Genomic DNA, 27,142 nt, shown 5'->3' on the forward strand with positions numbered 1-27,142 from the left:
TCCTGTCAGACCCTTCCAGGAGCCACCTCAGATCCTCATTTTCTCATGGATGTTCTGAGTTTTCCCCACCTGCTCCAGCTGGGAAAGGTGAAGGAGCTCAGAAATCCTCACTTTTTGGAAATTATTCTGGAATTCTGGTTTTTTCTCATTATTCTGGAATTCTGGATTTTCTCTTAATTCTGGATTTTCTCTTTATTCTGGAATTCTCTTTTTTCTTATTATTCTGGAATTCTGGTTTTTCTTATTATTCTGGAATTCTCTGTTTTCTCATTATTCTGGAATTCTGGGTTTTCTCATTATCCTGGAATTCTCTGTTTTCTCATTATTCTGGAATTCTGGATTTTCTCTTAATTCTGGAATTCTGTTTTTTCTTATTATTCTGGAATTCTGGGGTTTCTCATTATTCTGGGATTCTGGGGTTTTCTCATTATTCTGGAATTCTGGGTTTTCTCTTTATTCTGGGTTTTCTCTTTACTCTGGAATTCTGGTTTTTCTTATTATTCTGGAATTCTGTGTTTTCCCATTATTTTGGAATTCTGGGGTTTTCTCTTTATTCTGAGTTTTCTCTTTATTCTGGAAGTCCCCTCCTCAGTTGGAGGAGTTAAAAATCCTCCATCAAGCAGGAGGAATCATGGAAAAAAACCCTCAAGGGCAGCACCAGGAAGGAACCTGCCTGCAGCTCCTCACAGAGCACCAAACCCACAATTATCCTTCCAAACCTGCTCCTTGCAGCCCTTAAAAAAAGCAAATTTCAAAGGTTTTTTTCCTCCTTTTTCCTCAGTGATGTCATCTCTTTGCAGGGGAAAAAAAAAAAAAAACCCAAAAAGGGTTTACATGAGTTCTGCCAGCACATGCTGGAGGTTTTGTCAGCTTTTTTAAAAATTTAGCAAAAGCTCCTGTCAATGTTTGATGGCTGAAATCGAGGAGGGAAAAATTTAAGCTGAGTTTTCCTGGAAATGGGGAAAAATTCCAGCCTGGCCTGACCCACTTGCTACACAATGGGATTTGCTGGGTGAAAAAAGAGGAAAGGGGAGAAAAATAAAGGGGAAATAGGGGAAATGGAGGAAAAATAAATGAAAAATGTTCAGAATTTGGTTTTTCCTCATCAGGAAAATTGTGGGGGGAGACAAAGGTGATTTCAGGATCCTCTGGTGGCAGCTGAAGGGAAATGTGCAGGAGTTTCCTGCTCCTTTAAATCTATTTTTTGGGGGGATTGTGGTGGTAATTATCCCACCCTGGGATTCTGCCCTCTCCTCATCCCATTCCTGCCTTTTGGCAGGGGAAAAAGCAGCTCCAGGTGATTCCACCCTGCCTTAAAAACACCTTTTCCCTGCAAATATCCCCCCCAAAAACCCCAGCAAATTCCCAGGTTCTTTGCAAGAAATGGAACCATTCCCATCCCTCCCTGCTGAGTGAGGCACAATAAATCCATTTAATACCCAAATTCCCTGCTCCCACTCGCACCCAGAGCTGAGCTCTGCCTGGAAAATGCAGATTCAGAGCATCTATTTGAGGTTTTATTCCTCCACCCACGGGCCCTGCTGGAGCAATCTGCTCCCTCCTTGCTGTCAGGGCTGTTAATTATGGCTCAAGATGCTGCTTTGGACCTGGGGTTGCATTTCCAGGGTAAAAATCTGTGTTTATTTGCATGGCTGAGGTGATTTTTCCCCTATTTTGGGGGGTGTTGTTTGGTGAGGAAATAATTTTTTTTTAACAGATTTTAAAACTGTTCTTTACCTTCTATTAAAATCGGTGGTTTATGTGTGTGTATATGAATGGAATTTATTGTAAAAAAATTGGAATATTGATATAAAAGTGGAATATTTCTATCTCTGATTGCAGATCTGCTGCTTCTCCGCTCAAGAGAAATAGAAAAAGGCACCAGGATGGGAGAATTCTTTAATCCTGATTAAATTAAATTAACTCCTACCTGTTTGCATTGTTAGCACAGCTTCTCCCAGCCTGAAGGAAAAGAGGGATGAACAGGGTGAAAGGGAAAATGGGAAAAAATAGATTTATTATTTATTTTTCTAATGGGAATAAACATATTTTTTAAAAAAAGGGATCCCTGGATGAGAAATTATGCCCAGAGGTCTCAGGTTATGAATGACCTTGAAGTGGTTTTTTTTTAATATTTGAAGGATTTCTCACCTGAATCCTTCCCTAAATCCGGATTTTCTCCCAAAATCCCAACTGCAGCACAAACCCCAGGGACGAGTACAATTCTTGCTCTTTAAAAATCTGTTTTTCTTTAAATCTGTGGCATTTCAGAACTCTTGGATGTTTCCCAGCAGTTCCAGGGGCTGCGGGGGAAGAGAAGAACCCAAAATCTTGCTGTTCCCATGTGCAGAAAAACAGGGAAAACCAGGCCTAAAACTATTGGAATTAATAATTCAAAATTTAACCATTGGAAAAAAGTGAAATTCCAAGAAAAACCCACATTAACTCATCACCGTGACAAAGGAGATCAGATTTGGAGTAAAAAAATGGGTGATAAATTCCCTTTTCCTCCCCACTCTGGGGAAAGAACCAATTTTTAGGGAAATTGTTGATTTGGGAATAAAACTTCCAAGTCTGGGGCATGATCACGACTCAGCTTGAGCATTTTGGTGGTTTTATATCATAAAATGCAGCAAAAAAACTCCCCAGGGGCTGCAAGAAAGTCAAATTTGGGGTCTGAGTGCCACCAAACATCCATATTTATCTGTAATTGTTCCATAAATTCAGCAGATGAGAAGGAAAATATTAATTAGACAGACCCTGCCTGTGGCACTAATCACCAGCAGTGACAGCTGAGCCAGCCAGGGGATAAAATACACCCAAAATTTGATTATCAGAATAAATAGCTGAGGAGCAGGAGAAAATTAAAAATTAAGGGGGGGAAAAGAATCCATAATGCAACAGCATTTTGTGGTGGGGGAATGAAAATTTACCTCCTGCTGGATTTGGGATTCTGGTTTTGTTTTGTCCTTCAGTTTAGGGATTATTTTGCAGGTGAATGCTGAATTTTGGTGGCACAGGAGGAGTAGAAAACGCTGAGAGGTCCCGAGTCAAAGCCTCCCTTGGGGTCAGGGGGTCCCAATATCCATCCAAAGCCAGGGGCTCGGCCCAGACAGGGGGAAATGGAAGCAAAATTAGAAAAAACCTAAAAGTGATGTGGTTAAGGGGGTGATTCTGAGGTTTCCTGTGATGTCCAGGCACTCCTCACGGATCTGGATCCTGGATTTAGCCCAGGATTTATCCCAGAGTTTTGTCCCTAAATCCCTCTCTGTTCCCACTGGCCATCAGAAGATGAATTTTGGCGGAATTTCAGATTTATTTCCCCTTCTCTCTGTCTCCTTCAGGGTCAAGGGCCACAATTAACAATTTAGCAAAATAATTAAGTGATTCCAGCACTTTGGGACACGGGAGGCTCGGGATTCCTTGGGATGGATTCCTCAGGATTCCTTGAGAAGGATTCCTCAGAATTCCTTGGGGTGGATCCCTCAGGATTCTTTGGGATGGATTCCTCTGGATGGATTTCTTGGGATTCATTGGGATGGATTCCTTGGGATTTGTCAAGATTCCTTGGGATGGATTCCTTGGCATTCCTCGGGATGGATTCCTCAGGATTCCTTGAGTTTTCTTGGGATGGATTCCTTGGGGTTCCTCAGGGTGGATTCCTCTGGATTTGTCAGGTTTCCTTGGGATGGATTCCCTGGGATTCCTCAGGATGGATTCCTCAGGATTTGTCAGGATTCCTCGAGATGGATCCCTCGGCATTCCTTAGGATGGATTCCTCAGGATTCTTCAGGATGGATTCCTTGGGATTCCTCAGGATTCCTTGGGATGGATTCCCCTGGATGGATTCCTCAGGATTCCTCGGGATGGATTCCTCAGGATTTGTCAGGGTTCCTTGCGATGGATTCCTCAGCATTTGTCAGGATTCCTCGGGATGGATTCCTTGGGATTTGTCAGGATTCGTCAGGATGAATTCCTTGGGATTCCTCAGGATGGATCCCTCAGGATTTGTCAGGATTCCTCAGGATGGATTCCTTGGGATTCGTCAGGATGAATTCCTTGGGATTCCTCAGGATGGATCCCTCAGGATTTGTCAGGATTCCTCAGGATGGATTCCTTGGGATTTGTCAGGATGAATTCCTTGGGATTCCTCAGGATGGATCCCTCAGGATTTGTCAGGATTCCTTGCAATGGATCCCTCAGGGTTTGTCAGGATTCCTTGGGATGGATCCCTCAAGATCCCTCGGGATGGATTCCCCAGGAGAAGCGCTTAGCACTGCTCGGCCTCCACAAACCCCTCCTTTTCCTGGCTGGCCGCCTCCACCTCGGCGTACGAGCCGTGGTTGCCGTGGTTCCGGAATTTCATGGCGGGCCAGCGGTGCGGCCGCCGCTGGGGACAGAAAGAGGGGCAGGTGAGCAGCTGGAACAGGGCCCCGAGCCCCAATTCCTGCTGGGAAAATGGGGGAAATGGGGAAAATAATGGGGGAAAATAATGGGGGAAAATAATGGGGGAAATGATGGGGAAAATGATGGGGGGAAATGGCAAAAATGGGGGGAAATGGAGGGAAAATGGGGGAAAATAATGGGGGAGAAAGATGGGGGAGAATGATGGGGGAAAAATGATGGGGGAAAAATGAGGGGGGAAAATAATGGGGGGAAAAATAATGGGGGGAAAAATAATGGGGGGGGAAATAATGGGGGGGGAAATAATGGGGGGGAAAATAATGGGGGGGAAAATAATGGGGGGGAAAATAATGGGGGGGAAAGAGTCCTGGGGACAAAGGGCACTGTCAGTGTGAGCATTTTCAGTGATAAAAGCGAATTTTAAAATGTTGTTTCATGCTTCAAAAGGATTCTTAGGAATGCATGGATCTCACTGGATGGGAAGGAAATGGATCCAGGGATCTGAGATGGGGGGAAAGACACAGATCCAGGGATCTGAGGTGGTGGAGAGGACACAGATCCAGGATCCAGGATCACAGATTGAGGGATCTGAGATGGGAGGACACAGATCCAGGATCTAAGATGGTGGGAGGGACATGGATCCAGGGATCTGAGATGGGGAGGATGTGGATCCAGGGATCTGAGATAGGGAAAGGGCACAGATCGAGGGATCTGGGGTGGTGGAGAGGACACAGATCCAAGATCACGGATCCAGGGATCTGGGATGGGGGAAAGACACAGATCCAGGGATCTTGGGTGGGGAGGATGTGGATCCAGGGATCTGAGACAGTGGAGAGGACACAGATCCAGGATCACGGGATCTGAGACAGGGGAAGAACACAGATCCAAGGATCTGAGGTGGGGGAAGAACTGAGATCCAGGGATCTGAGATGGGGGAGAGGACACAGATCCAGGGATCTGAGATGGTGGAGAGGACACAGATCCAGGGATCTGAGATGGTGGAGAGGATGCAGATCCAGGGATCTGAGATGGGGGAGAGGACACAGATCCAGGGATCTGAGATGGGGGAGAGGACACAGATCCAGGGATCTGAGATGGTGGAGAGGACACAGATCCAGGGATCTGAGATGGGGGAGAGGACACAGATCCAGGGATCTGAGATGGGGGAGAGGACACAGATCCAGGGATCTGAGATGGTGGAGAGGACACAGATCCAGGGATCTGAGATGGTGGAGAGGACACAGATCCAGGGATCTGAGATGGGGGAGAGTATGCAGATCCAGGGATCTGGGGTGGTGGAGAGGACACAGATCCAGGGATCTGAGACAGGGGAAGGACACAGATCGAGGGATCTGGGGTGGTGGAGAGGATGCAAATCCAGGGATCTGAGGTGGTGGAGAGGATGCAGATCCAGGATCACAGACTGAGGGATCTGCGCTGGCTGAGGAGGACCCAGACCCAGGAGAGGGGGAGGATGAGGAGGATGGGATGACTCCCCGGGCAGGGCTGAGCTGCTGGCTCACCTCGATGAAGAAGAGGGCGGCGCTGGACGTGGGGTGGCCGCTGATGTAGATCCCGGCCAGGATGGCCCCAGCCAGCACCAGCACGGCCACCACGATGCCCACCACGGTGCCCGTGGGGATCGGGGCACCCGCGCCCCGAGAGGGCAGGCTGCTCCCTGGGGGGAAATAGCAAAGGTCAGGAGGCTTTCAGAAAATTGTTACATTAATTTTGTTTTAATTTACAAAATTTAAAATTTAAAATATAAAAATATTTACAAAAATTAAAATTTAAAACATTTACAAAAATTAAAATTTAAAACCATTTACAAAATTTAAAATTTAAAAACATTTACAAAATTGAAAATTTAAAACCATTTACAAAATTGAAAATTTAAAACCATTTACAAAATTTAAAATCTAAAACTATTTACAACAGTTAAAATTTAAAAATCCTTAACGTTTATAAAATTCAAAATTTAAAATACAAAATTATGGACAAAACTTAAAATTAAAAATTTCTTAAAATGTATAAAATTTAAAATTTAAAAATATTTATAAAATTTAAAATTAAAAATTAGTAAAATTTACAAAATTAAAATTTACTAACATTTACAAAATTAAAAATTGAAAATGACAAATTTTTAAAATTTACAAATTAAAAAATACACTATTAAATTTATTCAAGTATTTGTTCTATTCCTTATCCAAATCACAAAATATTACCAAAAAAATAAGTTTTTAAAAAAGCCCTATACTAAGTAAAAAAACCCTTTAAATGCTATAACTATTTTCACTAATAAATAAAAAACTCATAGTAATAAAAATAATCAATAATAAAATAATAATATAATAATTACTATAATAATATATATTATATGTTATATAATATAATAATAATATAATAATTAGTAACAAAACCCCCTAAATCAAAACCACATAAATCAATAACAATAAAATATAATAAAAATATAATTAAACCAAAAAATAATAAAATAATTCAGACAATTAAAAAAACTCTCATTGGGATAAAACAGCATTCCCAGCTTTTTTCACTGGCTCGAACTGCACTATTTGGGGTGAGGACAACAGGAATTGATCACTCTGGGGTCCCTGTGCTCCCCACAGCCCCGTGTACCCAAACCCAGAGAATTCTGAGTTCCCCTGGAGCAGGGAGAGGGACAAAGGCCTTCCTTACCCTCTCCTCCTGCAAACTGGTTGAGTTTGGTGTCATCTGAAAGGAGAAAACACAGCAAAACAGAAAATCAGCTTTCAGTGATATCCTCGTGTTTGCCACCCAATTCCTCCCCCCAGGATGGGATTCCTGGGCAGTTTTAAATCTCTGTGGGAAAGGGAAGCACCAGGAAAAGGCTGGGGGCTGAGCAGGGTGTGGGTTTCCTTCTCTGAGGTGGCACCTGGGGCACAAATGTCCCCAGGAAGGGGTCGAGGGGTTGTTCTGCTCCCCGTGGGAGCTTTGATCCAACACTGGCTGTCCCTGCTCAGCCTGTGGAATCTGCACCCAAAAAAACCCACAGGATGCTCAAAATCCACTTCCCAAATCCCAAATAAACCCACAGGATGCTCAAAATCCACTTCCCAAATCCCAAATAAACCCACAGGATGCTCAAAATCCACTTCCCAAATCCCAAATAAACCCACAGGATGCTCAAAATCCACTTCCCAAATCCCAAATAAAACCACAGGGTGCTCAAAATCCACTTCCCAAATCCCAAATAAACACACAGGATGCTCAAAACCCCCTTCCATTCCTTGGCTCATTCTGGAAGGACCAGGATCCACCAGACAAGGCTTTGTCCCTCAACAGGCTCCACATGATCGCTCTCACCAGAAACCCCGATCCAGAATTCCCAGGGCTTGGCTTGGATTCCAAACCCCGATCCAGAATTCCCAAGGTTTGGCTTGGCTTCCAAATCCTGATCCAGAATTCCCAGGGCTTGGCCTCCAAACCCTGATCCAGAATTCCCAGGGCTTGGCTTGGATTCCAAACCCTGATCCAGGAGCAGAACCAGGGGGCTGGAAGGGCTGGGGAGGATGTGGATCCAAAAAAAACGGGGCTGGCTGGGGAGGACACGGATCCAGGGATCTGGGATGGTGGGACAGATGCAGATCCACCAATCTGGGCTGACTGGGATGACACAGGGATCTGGGATCTGGGCTGGTGAAGGATGTGGATCCACAGAACCTGACAGGCTGGGAAGGACACAGATCCAGGAGAGCAGGACGGTGGGGAGGACACGGATCCAGCGATCTGGACTGGGTGGAGAAGACACAGATCCAGGGATCTGGGATAGTGAGGAGGTGGATCCAGGGATCTGGGCTGGTGGAAAGGATGTGGATCCGGGGATCCTGCCTGGTTGGACAGGACACGTATCCAGGGAACAGGGCTGGTTGGACAGGACACGGATCCAGGGAACAGGGCTGGTTGGAGAAGACACGGATCCAGGGAACAGGGCTGGTTGGAGAAGACACAGATCCAGGGAACAGGGCTGGTTGGACAGGACACAGATCCAGGGAACAGGGCTGGTTGGACAGGACACAGATCCAGGGATCTGGGCTGGTTGGACAGCACACAGATCCAGGGAACAGGGCTGGTTGGACAGGACACAGATCCAGGGAACAGGGCTGGTTGGACAGGACACGGATCCAGGAACAGGGCTGGTTGGAGAAGACACAGATCCAGGGATCTGGGCTGGTTGGACAGGACACGGATCCAGGGATCTGGGCTGGTTGGACAGGACACGGATCCAGGGAACAGGGCTGGTTGGAGAAGACGCAGATCCAGGGAACAGGGCTGGTTGGACAGGACGCAGATCCAGGGATCCGGGCTGGTTGGACAGGACGCCGAGGGCCAGCTCCCCTCTCTGGTGGAGCTGCTCCTCTGCTCTTCCCCACTCTCCTCCCGCTGCAGCTGCCGTTTGCTCCCTTCCAAGATCACAAATTAACTTCATGCTCTGTGTCACACAGAGCCTCTTGCTCCTTTTTTCCAAGAACCAGCGATGGGCTGGAAAACAATCTCGTGGCGGAGTTCCAACCCTCCCTCCCTCCCTGCCTTTAATTGCTCCTTTCAAAGTCAGCCCTGCCAGGCAGGAGCTCGTTCCCCCACCCAGCTCCTTCCCGGCGCTGAAGGACAATTACCAGCGCTCCTTTCTATTTATCCTAATTAGCACTTTGCGTTAGGGACTATTAAGCAGCCAAACTACGGCGCTACCTGCGCCAGGATCGGCGGAGCCGGCCCCGCGTTAATGGGATTATGGAGCTTTGGATCCCGGGGGTCTCCAGGGGAGATCGGGGCTTTTTGTGGAGCAGCAATCCCGAGAAATGAGCGATCACCGCGGGAATTCCAGGCTGAGACTCCTGGCACCAGTGAAATCCCAACCCCTCTCTCTGGGATTGACCCCTTTAGGATCCCAAGGATTCTCCCCACCAGGGCTTGGTTGCTCGCTGACCTTCACAAATGAGTAAAAAAAGCTGGAAAAACCCCCAAACTCTTCCCAGCGTGCCTCACTGCCCCGGGTGTCACCTCTTGGCTGCCCTTGCCATCATCTCCTGTTCTCATCCCTCCCCAAGGACGGGGTTTGGGCGCCCTGGGATGGTGGGAGGGGTCCCTGCCCTGGGGATGGGATGAGCTGTGAGGTCCCTTCCAACCCAAATCCTCCTGGGACTGCAGAACTTCACAGATCCAGGAGGAGAAATGGACTTGGGGTTTGGGGAAGATTTTGGGTGGGGAGGGGCTGGGATGGAATTCCCAGAGCAGCTGTGGCTGCCCCTGGATCCCTGTCCAAGGCCAGGCTGGACATTGGGGTTTGGAGCACCTGGGATGGTGGGAGGTGTCCCTGCCCGTGGGACTGGATGGGATTTAAGGTCTCTTCCCACCCAAACCGTTCCAGGATTCTGCTCCAAAACCCATCTGGTGTTTACTGGCATTTGGATTTGCTTTTTGAGGAGGTGAAAGACCTGTCCAGGGGTCAGGATCAGGGAGTCACCTGTCTGGGGATTGGGTTCGGGGGCGTGGGGATCACTTGTCCCAGGGAGTAGGGATGGGTGGGCACCTGTCCAGGGGTCAGGATCAAGTATGGGATTACCTGTCACAGGGAATAGGATCATGGATGGGGGATCATCCATTCAGGGACTGGGATCAGGGATGGGGGATCACCTGTCCAGAGCTCAGGGATCCCCTTCCCAGGGCTCAGGGAAGTGGGGTCACCTGTCCAGAAACACCCCCAAGGCCGGGGTCACCTCTCCAGGGATTGGGATCAAGGATGGGGATCACCTGTCCAGGGCTCAGTTGTGCAGGGTCACCTGTCCAGGGACACCCCCAGGGCCAGGGTCACCCATCCAGGGACACCCCCAGGGTTCAGGGATCCCCTTCCCAGGGCTCAGGGCTGGGGTCACCCATCCAGGGACACTCTCAGGGCCAGGGTCACCTGTCCAGGGACACTCTCAGGGTTCAGGGATCCCCTTCCCAGGGCTCAGTTGTGCAGGGTCACCTGTCCAGGGACACTTCCAGGGGGGGGGTCACCTGTCCAGGGACACCCCCAGGTCCAGGGTCACCTGTCCAGGGACACCCTCAGGGCTGGGGTCACCCATCCAGGGACACTCTCAGGGCCAGGGTCACCTGTCCAGGGACACTCTCAGGGCCAGGGTCACCTGTCCGGGGACACCCCCAGAGCCGGGGTCACCTGTCCAGGGATTGGGATCAAGGATGGGGATCCCCTTCCCAGGGCTGGGGTCACCTGTCCAGGAACACCCTCAGGGTTCAGGGATTCCCTTCCCAGGGCTCAGGGCCGGGGTCACCTGTCCAGGAACACCCTCAGGGTTCAGGGATCCCCTTCCTAGGGCTCAGTTGTGCAGGGTCACCTGTCCAGGGACACCCCCAGGGCCAGGGTCACCTGTCCAGGGACACTCTCAGGGGTGGGGTCACCTGTCCAAGGATTGGGATCAAGGATGGGGATCCCCTTCCCAGGGCTCAGGGCTGGGATCACCTGTCCAGGGACACCCCCAGGTCCAGGGTCACCTGTCCAGGGACACTCTCAGGGCTGGGGTCACCTGTCCAGGGACACTCCCAGGGCCAGGGTCACCTGTCCAGGGACACCCCCAGGTCCAGGGTCACCTGTCCAGGGACACTCTCAGGGCTGGGGTCACCCATCCAGGGACACCCCCAGGTCCAGGGTCACCTGTCCAGGGACACTCTCAGGGGTGGGGTCACCTGTCCAGGGCCGGGGTCACCTGTCCAGGACCCACCTTCGGTGGTGAGGCTGTCGAGGAAGAGCGAGGCCGTGGGGGAGGTGACAGCGCCGGGTGACACGGACACGGAGCTGCCCGGGGGCGCCGAGTAGCGGCCGCCCTCCGCCAGATCCTCACAGGTCCTTTCATCCGACTGAGGGGGGGAAAAAAGGAGAATTTGGGTTAAAAGGAGAATTTGGAGCTGGTTTTGCCCAGCAGGAATTCCAGGAGGGCTCTGCGGGGTCAAACACTGAAGTTAAAACACAGAAGTGACCCAGAGGGAGGAGAAGGGGAGGAAAATTTGGGAAGGATTTCAGCAGGACAAGTGACAAATCCTGGGACAAATCCTGGGACAGGTCCTGGGGACAAGTCCTGGGAGAAATCCTTCATGCACCTCGGGGTGACACCATGTGGGTCCAGTGACCTCAAAGGGTCTGGTGAAACAAAGCTGAATTTTCAGTAGAAAAGTCGAATAAAATCACTAAAAAATCACCCCAAAAAAAAACCCCACCAAAAAAAAAACAAAAAAACCAAAAACAAAAAACCAACCCACCAAAAAAACCCCCAAACCAAACCAGAGAAAAACAATACAAAAAAACCCCAATAAAAAACCCCCATCAAAATCGAAGGAAGCAAACAAAAGCCACAAAAAGCAAACAAAAATAAGGAACAAAATAAATTTAAAAAAAAAAAAAGAAGAAAGGGGAAAAAAAAAAAAGAGAAAAGGCCAAAGCAGAAGCAGATGTTTGGTCAGAGCTGATCCTTGTGAGTTTTTGCTCCCAGGGACACAAACAGGGCTCGTTCCTTCCTGCCTGCAGTGAGTAAGAGTCACGCTCCAGGAGGAGGGGGAATAACGGGAATAAAGGGAAAATGGGAATAATGGGAATAAGGGAAAAATGGGAATAAAGGGAAAATGGGAGTAACGGGACTAAAAGGAAAAATGGGAATAATGGGAATAAGGGGAAAATGGGGGGAAAATGGGGGAAAAGGGAATAAAGAAAAAATGGGAAAAACAGGACTAAAAGGAAAAATGGGAATAAGGGGAAAATGGGGGAAAATGGGGGAAAATTGGAATAAAGGAAAAAATGGGATTAAAATTAATAATGGGAATAATGGGAAATTTGGGAATAACGGGAATAAAGGGAATAATGGAGGGAAAGGGCAATAAAGAGAATAACAGGAATAAAGGGGAAAATGGGAATAAAGGAAAAATAAAGGGATGTAAAGGGAATAAAGGGATGTAAAGGGAATAAAGGGATGTAAAGGGAATAAAGGGATATTTAAGGGTAATAAAGAATGAGCTACAGGTGTATCTAAAGGGAATAAAGGGGTATCTGAAGGGAATACAGGGTTATCTAAAGGGGAAAAAGGGAAATCCAAAGGGAAGTCCCAAGGGATATCTAAAGGGAAGAAGGGGAAATCCCAAGGGATGTCTTAAAGGAATAAAGGGAAACCCTGAGGGATGCTCAGCCCAATCCAGAGCACCGTGGGTCACACAGCCATTTATTGAGCTGGGCCATGGATTTCATGTGGCTCAACCCCATTCCCTGCCCTCAGGAAGGGACTGGGAATGAGATTGATTGGGATTGGGATTGGGATTGGGATTGATTGGGATTGGGACTGGGATTTGGATTTATTTGGATTGATTGGGATTGGGACTGGGATTGGGACTGGGACTGGGATTGGGACTGGGATTCATTGGGACTGTGACTGGGATTTATTGCGATTGGGGCTAGGATTGGGGCTAGGATTGGGACTGGGATTCATTGGGATTTATTGGGACTGGGATTTATTCGGATTTATTGGGATTGGGACTGGGATTTTTTGGGACTGGGACTGGGATTGGGACTGGGATTTTTTGGGACTGGGATTTATTGGGACTGGGACTGGGATTTATTGGGATTGGGGCTGGGACTGGGACTGGGATTTATTGGGATTTATTGGGACTGGGACTTATTGGGATTTATTGGGACTGGGACTGGGATTTATTGGGATTTATTTGGACTGGGATTTTTTGGGACTGGGATTTATTGGGATTTTTTGGGACTGGGATTTATTGGGATTTATTTGGACTGGGATTTTTTGGGACTGGGATTTATTGGGATTTATTGGGACTGGGACTGGGATTTATTGGGATTTTTTGGGACTGGGATTTTTTGGGACTGGGATTTATTGGGATTTATTGGGACTGGGATTTTTTGGGACTGGGACTAGGATTGGGACTGGGATTTATTGGGATTTTTTGGGATTGGGACTGGGATTTTTTGGGACTGGGATTTATTGGGATTGGGGCTAGGATTGGGACTGGGATTCATTGGGATTTATTGGGACTGGGATTTATTCGGATTTATTGGGATTGGGACTGGGATTTTTTGGGACTGGGACTGGGATTGGGACTGGGATTTATTGGGATTGGGATTTACTGGGACTGGGATTTTTTGGGACTGGGACTCTCTGTGCCCACCTGGCCGCAGCCGTAGCTCAGCCACTCCTCCCGGTACCGGTCGAAGCCACTGGAGCACCTGTGGGGAAAATCAGGATTATCCAGGGCCAGGTCGTGGGAAATGGGAAATGGGAAATGTTTAAAACTCAACGAAAGGTTCCCAGAATGTACATTTATATATAAACTTTGAGATGAGAAATGTTGATTTAGAAATTATATTGAATAGGGCAGACATCGTTGAGAGAAAAATGAAATTAGAAACAAGTTTCAAAAGGTGGCCTGGAAAGGAAAACTGGATACTTTGGAGAAATAGAACAATTTTATATCATGAAATATTATATATATATAAATAAAGTATAAAAAAATATTATATTATATTATATTATATTATATTATATTATATTATATTATATTATATTATATTATATTATATTATATTATATTATATTATATTATATTATATTATATTATATTATATTATATTAGTTGCATTGTAGTAGGAGCCACAAGGGGTAATTTTAGATTATTATCTTGAAGGTATTTACAGCATGGTGTGGCTAAAACTGATAGCCAAAAGGAGAGGGGAAATCAGGAGAAAAGGAGAGGAAAATCAGGAAAAAAGGAGAGGGGAAATTGAAAGATAAGGAGAGAGAAATGAGGAGAAAGGAGAGGGAAATGGGGAGAAAAGAGAGGGGGAAACAGGAGAAAATGAGAGGAAAATGAGGGGGAAAGGAGAGGAAATTCAGGAGAAAAGGAGAGGGGAAATGAGGAGAAAATGAGAGGGAAAACAGGGAAAGGGAGGGGGGAAATGAGGAGAAAAGAGGGGGAAAATCAGGGGAAAAGGAGAAGGAAATAAGGGGAAAATGAGAGGGAAAAATCAGGAGAAAAGGAGAGGGGAAATTGGGAGAAAAGGAAGAGGGAAATGAGGAGAAAATGAGAGGAAAATCAGGAGAAAAGGAGAGGGGAAATTGGAAGAGAATGAGAGAAATGAGAAGAAAGGAGAGGGAAATGGGGAGAAAATGAGAGGGGGAATCAGGAGAAAAGGAGAGGGAAAACTGGGGAAAATGAGAGGGGAAAATCAGCAGAAAAGGAGAGGGGAAATGAGGAGAAAAGGAGAGGGAAATGAGGAGAGGAGAGGAAAAATCAGAGGAAATGGAGAGAGGAAATGAGGAGAAAAGGAGAGGAAAAACAGGGAAAGGGAGGGGGGAATGAGGAGAAAAGAGGGGGAAAGTCAGGGGAAATGGAGAGGGGAAACAAGGAGAAAAGGAGAGGGAAAATGAGGAGAAAAGGAGAGGGAAAATGAGGAGAAAAGAAGAGGGGAAATGAGGAGAAAAGGAGAGGGGAAATGAGGAGAAAAGGAGAGGGAAATGAGGAGAAAAGGAGAGGGAAATGAGGAGAAAAGGAGAGGGGAAATGAGGAGAGAGGCCTGGGCTGAGTTTGAGTTTCCACTCCCCGGACTCGGTGCCAGGGCAAGGCTGTGAGACCCACGAGGTTCCCTGGGCTCCTTCCAGCAACATCTGCACAGGAAAAACACTGCAGGAGCTCCAGATGACATCAGGCAAACACCAGCCCGAGAATTCCCTGCAGGAACAGGGGATGGAGCCCAGCTCTGACCTTTGGAAAGGCTCAAACCCCAAACAAATCCCTGCAAAAATCCATTTGCCCACCACCAGGGAAAGGAGAAACCACAAAGAAACGTCTGAGATCTTTGCTTCGGGTCCAGTTCCTGTCACAATTATGGGCTCAGAAGAGGTTAAAATAAATAAAATAAATAAAAATACAGATTTTGCTATTTAGGAGAGAGCTGGGGTTGGAATCACGAGGTTGGGATCTCAGCTCCAAGGCTGGAGCTCTTTGGGGAGGATCTGCAGGACCAGATCTGGATGCTTTGGAGAAACAGAACCATTTTCCTCTCATTTTCTGGAAGCCAGGCGTGACAGGGGTGACCCTCCTGCTCCAGCTCTGCATTTCCAGAACATTCCTGCCCCCTGGGATTCCCACTGGGAAGCTGAGCTGTCCCCGGGGATGTGGGGCTGGCAGCCAGGGGGGACAGGAGTGAACCCCAGCAACAGCAGCTGGGTGAGAAAGGGTTAAAGGAGGGTGGAAAGGGGTTAAAGGGGGTGAAATAGGGGTTAAAAGGATGAAAAAGGGTTACAGAGGGTGAAAAGGGGTTAAAGAGGGTGGAAAATTGTTAAAGAGGGTGAGAAAGGGTTAAAGGAGGGTGGAAAGGGGTTAAAGGAGGTGAAATAGGGGTTAAAGGAGGTGGAAAAGGGTTTAAAAGGGTGAGAAAGGGTTAAAGAGGGTGAGAAAGGGTTAAAGGAGGTGAAAGGGGGTTAAAGGGGTGAAATAGGGGTTAAAAGGGGTGGAAAAGGGGTTAAAGAGGGTGAAAAGGGGTTAAAGAGGGTGGAAAATGGTTAAAGAGGGTGAGAAAGGGTTAAAGAGGGTGAAAAGGGGTTAAAGGGGCTGAAATAGGGGTTAAAGGAGGTGGAAAAGGGTTTAAAAGGGTGAGAAAGGGTTAAAGAGGGTGAAAAGGGGTTAAAGGGGGGGTGGAAAAGGATCAAAGAGGGTGAAATAGGGTTAAAGAGGGTGAGAAGGGGTTACATGAGGGTGAAAAGGGGGTAAAGAGGGGGAAAAGGGGTGAAAGAGGGTGGAAAATGGTTAAAGGAGGGTGAGAAAGGGTTAAAGGAGGTGGAAAAGGGTTAAAGAGGATGGGAAAGGGTTAAAGGAGGGTGAGAAAGGGTTAAAGGGGGTGAAATAGGGTTAAACAGGATGAAAAAGGGTTAGAGGAGGGTGGGAAAGGGTTAAAGGAAGAGAGAAAGGGTTAAAGAGGGTGGAAAGGGTTAAAGGATGGTGAGAAAGGGTTAAAGGAGGGTGGAAAGGGTTAAAGAGGGTGGAAAGGGTTAAAGGATGGTGAGAAAGGGTTAAAGGAGGGTGGAAAGGGTTAAAGGAAGAGGGAAAGGGTTAAAGGAGGGGGGAAAGGGCTGGGATGGGGTTCCCGGAGCGCCGCGGCTGCCCCTGGGTCCCTGGCAGGGCCCCTGGCGCACCCTGGCACAGGGGGAGGTGGCCCTGGTGGCCCTGGTGGCCCTGGAGGGACTCCGGGGTCTCTTCCAGCCCAAACCATTCCAGGATCTGGCAAAATCCCCTTTGCCAAAGCCTGGAACCGGGGACAAGGAAAGGTTTGAGCAAAGCTCAGCCCAAAGCGAACCCAGGCTCCAGTTTTGTCACCAAAGCCACACCAGGACACGAATGTCCCCTTGCCACGGAGCCACCGTGGCTGCCAAGTGCCACCACCCTGCTCGGGGGTGTCACAGGGAGCCCAGAGCTGCTTTGGGGTGGCTCAGGGGACAGGCAGGGGGTGGCAGGTGCCCTCAGCAGAGCGGGGTTTGCACGGCACAGGATCTGTGTCACTGGGTCCCCTCCCCTGCCACCAGCTCTCAATAAAGCCCGCGGCTCAATCTCATTAAATCCGCTCTGCACAGCCCTGCCCGAGCTGGAGGAGAGCAGGGACGGCTCCACGTCCTCCAGCCAACCCCAAAAAATCAGAAAATTCCACCCCCACACAAATGGGGCTTTGCTGGCCCCATTCCTGACGGGCAGGGGCTGTCCCACAACTGAGGAGTGTCCCCAACGCTCCCTGCCCTGCACTCCCACTGACCCCAGCCCAAGTCAGGACAAATTTCCCTCATTTTTAAGCTCCCTGACAAAAATCTGAGTCCCTGCCTCAGGTCCCAGCTTGTTCCAGGAGTGAAAAAAACCCCAGGAAATGCAGCCTTGGAGTGGCTTGGAATTGGAGATCAGGTCACGGCTGAAGCACAACTGTGGGGCCAAGAGCAGCACCTCAGCACCCGAAAAACAACAAAAAAAAGGAGAAATTATCCCCCAAAAAAGGATGGAAAGGGCACGGGGCAGCAGGCAGGGGAGGGGATGGTGGCAGCACCTCTGCAGGACGTGGCACCAGCTGCAGTTGAAGGTCAGTTCTGAGCTCAGGCACGTTTCACAGCTCTGGTGCTGCAGGCAGGCTGCAAAAAACAGAGAGAGGAGAGAGGGGAGAGGCTCCAGCCAGGCTGGGGCAGCTCCCTGGCCACAAAGGGAAACACAAATTTCCCAAGCATCGCTCAGGACAGGGCCAGCTGCTCCCTGGGGGCCCCAGGATGGGCTGGAGACCCCAGGACGGGCTGAGCTGGGGACTCCAGGGACCCCAGGATGGGCTGGAGACCCCAGGACAGGCTGAGCTGGGGACTCCAGAATGGGGTGAGCGCCTCCCCAGGGACCCCAGGATGGGCTGGAGACCCCAGGATGGGCTGAGCTGCTCCCCAGGTTGGGGCTGAGCTGCACCCCAGGAACCCCAGGCTGAGCTGGGGACCCCAGGATGGGCTGAGCTGCACCCCAGGGACCCCAGGATGGGCTGGAGACCCCAGGATGGGCTGAAGACCCCAGGATGGGGCTGAGCTGCACCCCAGGGACTCCAGGATGGGCTGGAGACCCCAGGACAGGCTGAGCTGCACCCCAGGGACTCCAGGATGGGCTGGAGACCCCAGGACAGGCTGAGCTGGGGACTCCAGAATGGGGTGAGCGCCTCCCCAGGGACCCCAGGATGGGGTGAGCTGATCCCTGGAGACCCCAGGGTGGGGCTGAGCTGCACCTCAGGGACCCCAGGATGGGCTGGAGACCCCAGGACAGGCTGAGCTGGGGACCCCAGGGTGGTGCTGAGCTGCTCCCCAGGATGGGCTGAGCTGCATCCCAGGAACCCAGGTTGGGGCTGAGCTGCTCCCCAGGAACCCCAGGATGGGCTGGAGACCCCAGGGTGGTGCTGAGCTGCTCCCCAGGGACCCCAGAACAGTCTGAGCTGCTCCCCAGGGTGGTGCTGAGCTGCTCCCCAGGGACCCCAGAACAGTCTGAGCTGCTCCCCAGGGTGGTGCTGAGCTGCTCCCTGCCGCCATCACCCCCTCCCTCCACGACCCCCAGACCCCAAACCCCGGGGGATGGGCGACATCACCCCCCAGCACCCCCAGCCCTGCCTGGGCCGCCTCCTCAGGCTGGAGTTCAGAGGCTGCTGGGGTTTGTGGGTGGCGTTTGGGGCACTCACTGGGCAGCGGGGTGAACTCCACAGCGGACAGGCTGCTGATCCTGCTGGTGTCCAGCTCCACACGGTGGTACTCATAGATCGTGCGGCGCCGGGACTCTGCGACAGAGCCTGGGCTTTAAACCGGGCTTAAAACCCCTGCAAGGCTTAAACCCCCCTGCCCAGGGCTGGGCCGGGCTCTGGGGAAGCTGCTGAAAGGCAAAGGGGGCCCCAGGTGTGGGGTTGTGCCCTTGCAGGAGGGCTGGGCTGGGATTTGTAGGAATTTGTAGGAAATTCTCAAAAGCTGCCAGGAGTGAGGATGGGTTGGGGTTTGTGTCACCTGTCCATTAAGGGGAAAACTGAAAAAAAGCCAAAAAGCCACTTATAACGTGTTGTAATTAGGATTGTGATGGAGTTAATGATGACATCTGTATTGTCTCACCCTTCACACCAGAGTGAAAACAGAATAAAAGTTTTTTAAATCCCTCTCAGTTGTCCCATCTCTGGGTCAGAAAAAAACTTCATCCAACAGGCTGGGAGGTGCCAGGGCACAGGAGGGGCTCGGAGCCCGCCCTGCCCATCCCATCCCATCCCATCCCACCCCATCCCATCCCATCCCATCCCATCCCATCCCATCCCATCCCATCCCATCCCATCCCAGCCCAGCCCAGGCCGGGCTCCAGCCCTGAGCCGCTCCCAAACAGCTCCAAACAAACATCACCGGGCTCTGACTCACTCCCCCTGATGCCTCAGGTTTTAGTTGTTATAATTTTTAGATTCTGTGCTGCTTTAGTGGGTGGCTCTGGGCTTCTATTAGGGGATGGTGAGCTCTGTGCACAGAGCAGGGAGACAAAACAATTCCTGCTCCAGCTGGGCACCAAGGACAAATGATCCAAATCTCAGCCCAAGAGCACAAACACCGTGGGCTGGAGAGAGAAAAACAAGGATGGGACTGCAGGGGCTGGAGCTGGAATGGGACAATGAACTGCAAGATGCAAATGGAGCAGAGCTTATAAAAGTGAGACCTCGTGAGTGGTCGTGCATTTTGGGACCATTTGGGTTCATTTTGTGACTGTTTTGGTTCATTTTGGGTTCATTTTGTGACCGTTTTGGTTCATTTTGGGTGCAGTCCTGGCTGGGCTCTTGTGCTGCCCAAGGTGGATCCATGGAGGAGATGCTTTGAATGAATCCCTGCTTTATTCTGTAATTCTGGCCTCAGTTCCAGCTCAGCCTTCTCAAGGCACCACCCCGAGCTCCCAGGGCTCCTGCAGCCGCTTCCCCCCAGAAATCTCCTCCTGCCTCACCCCTTTGGAATTGAGGAAGGATTGGATTTCCCTCCTCTTCCTCATCCGCTGGGAATCAGGGAAAAGCTCCTGGAGGTTGTAGACTGGGCAAAGCTCCAGCCTAAGCATGAGGCCATGGGGAGACGCACCCCAAAAAGGGGATCCCAAAAGGGGATCCAGAAAGGAATCCCAGAAAGGGATCCCAAAAAGGGAATCCCAAAAGGGAATCCCAAAAAGGGATGCCAAAAAAGAGATCCCAAGAGAGGTCCCAAAAGGGGATCCCAAAAGGGGACGCCAAAAAGGGATGCCAAAAAAGGGATCCCAAAAAGAGATCCCAAAAAAGAGATCCCAAAAGGGGATCCCAAAGGGGGATCCCAAAAAGAGACCCAAAAAGGGATCCCAAGAGAGACCCCAAAAAGGGTCACAGGGAACACGAGGGGCAGGCAAACCCCACAGCCCTCCTCACACTCGCTGGGAATCCAAGCAGGGCATCCTCCCATCCTGAGATCCCCCAAGATGAGGACCCCAGCCCTCTCCCTGTGGGATCAGCTGCCCCAGGGACTCACCAGGCACGTCAGGAGAAGGGTTGAGCACCATGAAGGCGTCGGAGAGCCCGGCCTTCACCGGGTGCTGGCTGGCGCTGATCTGCAGGACTGGCACCGGGATCTGCCCGGGACACAGGGTGGGACACAGGGTGGGACACGTCCCAGGGATGTCCAAGCCCACTCCCAGCCCCACAGGGACCCTCCTGCCCCGTCCCCTCACCTCCTTGTAGCCGAAGACGATCCTCCCGCTGCTGTGCAGGGCGGCCTGGAAGGTGAAGCTGCCCACGTCCTCCTTGCCCTGCAGGTAAACCTTGTCCCACTGCACCACAAACACCGTCCCTGGGGGCGACCACAGCTGCTCAGTCCTTCCCTCTGCCCCTGCTCTGTCCAACCTCCACCACCCAACCTGCAGCAACCACTGGGAGCAGAGCAAAACGGGATGGGGAGAGAGAGGGATGGGGAGAGAGAGGGATGGGGAGAGAGAGGGATGGGGAGAGAGAGGGATGGGGAGAGAGAGGGATGGGGAGAGAGGGATGGGGAGAGAGAGGGATGGGGAGAGAGGGATGGGGAGAGAGAGGGATGGGGAGAGAGGGATCTCCTGATCCGTTCCTGCCTCGGGGTGATTGTCACAGACATCTTTTATGAAAAATCATTTCTTTCTTGAGAAGCTGAGAGGCCTCAAGAACATAATGTAAACCATGGTTATCTGCTGCTGTGGAATGCAACAGGTGCATCTGGGATTGGCCCACGTTGGTTGTTTCTAATTCATGGTCAATCACAGCCCAGCTGGCTCAGACAGAATGTCTAAGCCACAAACCTTTGTTATCATTCTTTCCTATGCTATTCTTAGCCAGCCTTCTGATGAAATCTTTTCTTCTATTCTTTTAGTATAGTTTTAATAGAATATATAACATAAAATAATAAATCAAGCCTTCTGAAACATGGAGTCAGATCCTCGTCTCTTCCCTCATCCTCAGACCCCTGTGAACACGGTCACTGGTGACAGAGCTGGGCTGAGCAGAGCTGACACAGGAGGGTCTCCAGCCCACCTGGCTGAGGGAGGAGCAGGGGGAGCTGCTCTCACCGTTGTCCAGGTACTGCACGGTGGAATTTCGGGAGTAGCTGGGGTTGAAGTTGGCCATGAGGGGCGCGATGTACTGGGTGGCCGTGAGCATGCGGTGGATGACGTCCCCCGTGAAGATAAAACCTGAGTGGGCAGAGGATGAAGCTCACCTCCCTCCTTCCTGCCTCACCCATCCCTTTTTATGCCCCTCTGGATTTCCCCTCTGACCCTGCTGTGTCCTCCAGGAGCAGCAGCTGCTGACTCCCCAAAGAGATTTGGGGTGCAGGGAGGGGTTGGAAGGGCTGGACCCCGATCTCTGAGCTCCCTGGGGCTCAGGGACGGGGCATGAGGGTAGAGCCAGCACCAGAGCCATGTCCAGGCCCCACTGTGGGCATCACATTGCAGCCCATCCTGTCCAGTCCCGTCCATCCAATCCCATGGACCCCCTCCCATCCCATCAATCCCGTCCCATGGATCCCATCCAATCCCATGGACCCCATCCCATCCCATTGATCCTGTCCCGTGGATCCCATCCCATCCCGTGGATCCCATCCCATGGATTCCTTGGATCCCATCCCATCCTGTCCATCCCATCCTGTCCCATCCCTTCCTATCCAATCCTGTCCATCCCATGGATCCTGTCCCGTGGATCCCATCCCATGGATGCCATCCCATGGAACCCATAGATCCCATCCCATGGATGCCATCCCATGGAACCCATAGATCCCATCCCATGGATCCCATTGATCCCATCCCATCCTGTCCATCCCATCCCATGGATCCTGTCCCATGGATCCCATCCCATCCCATCCCATGGAACCCATAGATCCCATCCCATGGAACCCATCCCATGGATCCCATCCCATCCCATTCTGTGGATCCCACCCATCCTATCCTGTCCATCCCATGAATACCATCCCATTGATCCCATGGATCCCATCCTGACCATCCCATCCCATGGATCCCATCCCGTGGATCCCATCCTGTCCATCCCACGGATCCCATCCCATCCTGTCCATCCCATGGATCCCATCCCATGGATCCCATCCCATCCTGTCCATCCCATCCCATGGGTCCCGTGTCTGGCCCCGCTCACCGCCGGTGGCGATGGTGACCTGCCGCAGGAGGTGGCCGTAGAAGGGGAAGTCAAAGGACAGGACAATCCTCTGTGGGATGGAGCCAGGGAGAGACACAATCATCCCTTGGGAAAACTCTGGGAACGGGGAGAGAGGGGAGGGAGAGAGAGGGATGGGAGAGGAGGAACAGGAGAGAGGGATGGGGAGAGAGAGGGACCCTGCAGGTTCCTTCGTCCCTGGGATGAGCAGGAGGCCCCAAACATTTCCTAAACTCTGAAACTTCCCAAACCTGTCACAGGGTCCCCCAGTGCCCCTGGGGACACGGGGACACCCGGGGCTTACCCAGGGGACACCGGGACACCCGGGGCTCCCTGGGCCAACCCTGCTGGGTGTGGGGACACAGGGACACCCAGGGCTCACCCAGGGGACACCTGGAGCTCCCTGGGCCAACCCTGCTGGGTGTGGGAACACGGGGACAGTGCAGGGCTCACCCAGGGGACACAGGGACACCCAGGGCTCACCCAGGGGACACAGGGACACCCAGGGCTGACCGAGGGGACACAGGGACAGCTGGGGCTCACCCAGGGGACACGGGGACAGCATGGGGCTCCCTGGGCCACCCCCGCTGGGTGTGGGGACTTGGGGACAGTGCAGGGCTCACCCAGGGGACAGGGGACACCTGGGGCTGACGGACGGGACACGGGGACACCTGGGGCTCACTGAGGGGACACGAGGACAGTGCGGGGCTCACCCAGGGGACAGGGGACACCCGGGGCTTACCCAGGGGACACGGGGACACCCGGGGCTCATCCAGGGGACACGGGGACGGTGGGGGGCTCACCCAGGGGACACAGGGACACCCGGGGCTCACCCAGGGGACACAGGGACGGTGGGGGGCTCACGGGGACACCCAGGGGACACCCAGGGGCACCCGGGGCTCACCGAGGCCTGCCGGTGCGTGTTGGAGAGGATCCCGTGCACCCTGACGTGGCTCCCGTTGGCGGCCGCCAGGTCCACCCAGAGCCCGCGGCGCCGCGCGTCCCCCGGGCCGTAGAAGCGCGACACGTAATAGCTGTGGTTGTCCTCCTGCGGGGACAGGGGACACGGGGACAGGGTGGCACCGGGTGACCCCTGGGGTGGGAGGGCGCCCGACACCAAGCAGGGGTAAATCCAGGGAAAATCCGGGAAAAATCCGGGAAAAATCCAGGATAGCATGGATAAATCTGGGATAAATTCAGGATAAATCCAGTGTGGAAAAGTAGGGATAAATCCAGCAAAAATCTGGGAGAAACCCATGAAAAACCCAGGGAAAATCCAGGGGAAAACCTGGGATAAATCCAGGAAAAATCTGGGATAAATCCAGGAAAAATCCGGGATAAATCCAGAAAAAATCTGGGATAAATCCAGAAAAAATGAGGGATAAATCCAGGGAAAAACCTGGGATAAATCCAGGGAAAAACTGGGATAAATAAAGAAAAAATCTGGGAAAAATCACGGAAAAATCCGGGATAAACCCAGGAAAAACCTAGGATAAATCCAGGACAAACCCAAAAAAAAAATCTGGGATAGACCCAAGAAAAACCCAGGGAAAATCCGGGATAATGTATTTGGTTTGGTTTAGGGTAAATGTGGGAGAGAATTTTTGGAGGGTTTTTCTAGAAAGTAAGTTTAATTGTTTGGTGGTTTTTTAATTGGTTTGGGAGAAAATGTTTTTTGGAAAAAAGTGGAAAAAATTGTTTATTAAATAATAAAATTTCAATAATATTAAATAATGGAATAAATAATAAAATGCCCCAAGTTTGGTGGGATTTTATTATTTATTTTATCACTCAATATTATTCAAATACCCCCAAACTTGGGGTATTTTGGGAGGAGACAGGGGAAAAACCCTTCCAGGCCTTGCACAGTGCGAGATGCACCTGTGACCTTGTCCGTGGCCCCAATCCATGGGCAGATCCCAAAAATTTCCCAGGAAATTGCTGCTTTTCCCTCCTCAAGCACCATCACACCCTCCCTGTGGTTCCCCAGCATCTCCAAAACGTCACTGGTGGTTTGGGGGTATTTTTGAACATTTCCACACTGGGATTTTTCATGGTTGCTCTCCATCCCTGAAGGATGAGCTGGAGCAGAGTGAAAGAAGCCACTTTGTCCCCTGAGCGCCACCAAAACCAGCGGGACGTGTCACCGTCCTCCAAAAACCCCTCCCACCCCCCTCTGAGAGCACAGGGAACTCCCGCGGCTGCCACAAATAACCCGGAGCTAATTGAGGGCGGCTAATTAGGCCGGGAGAGCCGGGGGAGGTGTCCCACAAGGTGACACTGAACAGAGGACCCCCGTCGACACCAGGGGACAGCGGCGCTGTCCCCGCGTGTCACCCGCACCGCGAAGCACGGGCAGGGCTGGGAGGGATCCCGGCGCTGTAATTAGCCACCCTGGGGTGTAATTAGCCACCCTGGGGTGTAATTAGCCCCTGTGGGATGTGGGATCCAGCCCCACAGCAGAACTGGAACTGGACTGGGGACAGCTCTGGGGACGAGAGCGGGTCCGGAGCACAGATCCGGGCCGGGGCAGGGATCCGGGCGGGGGTCGGGGCGATCCCGGGGCTGTAATAATCCCCTATGGGTGTAATTATCCACTCTGGGGTGTAATTATCCCCTGTGGGATGTGGGATCCAGCCCCACACGGAACTGGGACCGGACTGGGGACAGCTCTGGGGGTGGGAGGGGATCGGGAGCGGGTCCGGGTCGGGATCGGGAGCGGGTCCGGGCGATCCCGAGGCTGTAATTACCCACTCTGGGTGTAATTATCCTCTCTGGGGTGTAATTATCCCCTGTGGGATGTGCGATCCATCCCCACAGTGGAACCGGAGCCGCACTGGGGACAGCTCTGGAGCGGGTCCGGGCGGGATCCGGGGCAGGGATCCGGGCGGGGGTCGTGGCGGGGGTCCGGGCATGGACGCGGGGACACTCACCACGATGCGGGTCTCGTTGGCGGGCAGGGTGTCGATGGCCAGGCTGCCGCCCCCCAGGTCCTGGCTGATGCGGGTCCCCTCGGCCGCGTCCCGGGCGCTCCGTCCCTCGCTGCCGGGGGGGCGTCCTGGGGACACACGGGGAGGGGTCAGTGGCACCCCCGGGGGCAGTCGGGTCCCCCAGCAAGGCTGTGACACGAGTTTGAGGGGGCTGAGCCTCCGTGAGAAGGGATGGAGAGGCGGGGAAGGGGCCGGGGTGGCGGCAGGGACAGGGACAGGTGACAGCGACCGCGGCCAGGAGAGGACAGCTGGGGACAGCACCCGCAAATGGCAGTGGCAGCCCCCCAAGCACCAGCGCGACCCCAGCGAGGGTGGAGTGACACCAGTGTGGCACCAGTGTGACACCAGTGTGGCACCAGTGTGGCACCAGCGTGGCCGTGCCCTCGATGTCCCCAAGCATCCCAGGCTGGGACGGGCGCCGGGTGTCAGGGCAGGTCCCAAGGAGCCAAAATCCGCCTCCATCCCGCCCTGCACGCATCTCCCCAGCCCCGCGGAGGCCGGAAACACGGCTGGGGAGTGGGGGGGGAGGATAAAAAAGGCATTTGGGACCAAATCTGCCGAGAATCAGGAGGGTTCTGGCAGCGCGGCGCGGGCGGGGGCGGTGGGGACGGCAGCTTGCCCACGGCGGGGACACAGCCGGGACGTCTGTCCCCAAACGGGGACACGGCACAGCCCCCCCAGCCCGGGGGAGCGGGGTCCCACCGCCACCCCATGGGAATTAATTGCTAATTGCTGCCTAATGAGCTCCCGGGGCTGGGTTCTGCTGCCAGGTCTCCGGGAGGGGAAACTGAGGCACGGGGGGAGCGGGGCTGGGCTGGCCGTAGGGGCAGAGGGGGGTTCTGTGCCGGGGGGGGTCACATTGGCCATCCCTGGGCGGCACAGGGGGGACAGTGCGGGCAGGGGTGGGGTGTCCCAGAGAGCAGAGACCCCCCCCCCACCCCCGAAGGCTCCCCAAAATCTCAGCCCCAGCCAGGACAGCGCCAGCCGTGCCACGGCGGGGAGGGGAGGGGGGAATCCTGCGTGAGGACCCCCCCAGCAGCGGGGACAGCCCCCTCCCCGCTCTATCCCAGCGCTGCCCAGCACAGATGGGGGGTCCGGGCACCTCCATTTGGGGCGGGAGGGGAGCGGGACCCCCACCCGCGGGCACGGAGACACCCCCAAAGCACAGCAGAGGGAGGACACACAGACCCCCGGAGAGACCCCCAGGGCACGGCCGGGACCCCCCTGCACCCCCAGCCCCCCCAGGCCCCCGTACCTGCGCCCAGCGCCCCTTGGAGCAGGCAGAGCAGGAGGAAGCCCCCCCAGAGCATGGTGGGGGTCGGGGGGCTCAGCGCCCCGCCATGGGCCGGGACCCCCGGGAGCCGCGCACCGAGCGGAGCCGGAGCCGGAGCCGGAGCCGGGCGGGGCCGGGGGCGGGCCCGGGGGTGGGGATGGAATTGGGAAGGGCTGGGATGGGAAGGGAAAAGGGAAAGGAAAGGAAGGGATGGAGCCAGAA

General features: G+C 52.5%; 1 protein-coding gene and 1 long non-coding RNA gene across 2 annotated transcripts; one reads left to right on the plus strand and one right to left on the minus strand.

Moving 5' to 3' along the window:
- Positions 1-1,988: 1,988 nt before the first annotated feature.
- Positions 1,989-27,024, minus strand: PLXDC1 (plexin domain containing 1). The gene is made up of 14 exons (XM_036398907.2): positions 26,903-27,024; positions 25,591-25,715; positions 23,562-23,705; positions 22,640-22,709; positions 21,565-21,687; positions 20,701-20,819; positions 20,502-20,601; positions 18,677-18,772; positions 17,528-17,609; positions 13,612-13,669; positions 11,166-11,301; positions 7,102-7,137; positions 5,928-6,082; positions 1,989-4,390 (listed from the first exon to the last, which is right to left on the minus strand). Exons 1-14 carry the CDS (start codon positions 26,955-26,957, stop codon positions 4,271-4,273), a joined length of 1,419 nt encoding a protein of 472 aa, XP_036254800.1. The 5' UTR covers positions 26,958-27,024; the 3' UTR covers positions 1,989-4,270.
- On the plus strand, positions 4,364-15,370 carry LOC118696664 (uncharacterized). The gene is made up of 2 exons (XR_004981679.1): positions 4,364-4,412; positions 15,059-15,370. It is a non-coding gene; the product is annotated as an uncharacterized LOC118696664 (long non-coding RNA).
- Positions 27,025-27,142: the final 118 nt, after the last annotated feature.

The sequence above is a fragment of the Molothrus ater genome, chromosome 27 (genome assembly GCF_012460135.2).
Source record: "Molothrus ater isolate BHLD 08-10-18 breed brown headed cowbird chromosome 27, BPBGC_Mater_1.1, whole genome shotgun sequence".
Taxonomy (NCBI): domain Eukaryota; kingdom Metazoa; phylum Chordata; class Aves; order Passeriformes; family Icteridae; genus Molothrus; species Molothrus ater.

Coding starts and splice junctions, on each gene's coding strand:
- PLXDC1 (XM_036398907.2), bottom strand. CDS start 26,957: ATGCTCTGGGGGGGCTTCCTCCTGCTCTGCCTGCTCCAAGGGGCGCTG. Junction 25,716..26,902: donor CCAAGGGGCGCTGGGCGCAG/GTACGGGGGCCT, acceptor GTGTGTCCCCAG/GACGCCCCCCCGGCAGCGAG. Junction 20,820..21,564: donor CGTGCAGTACCTGGACAACG/GTGAGAGCAGCT, acceptor GGTCGCCCCCAG/GGACGGTGTTTGTGGTGCAG.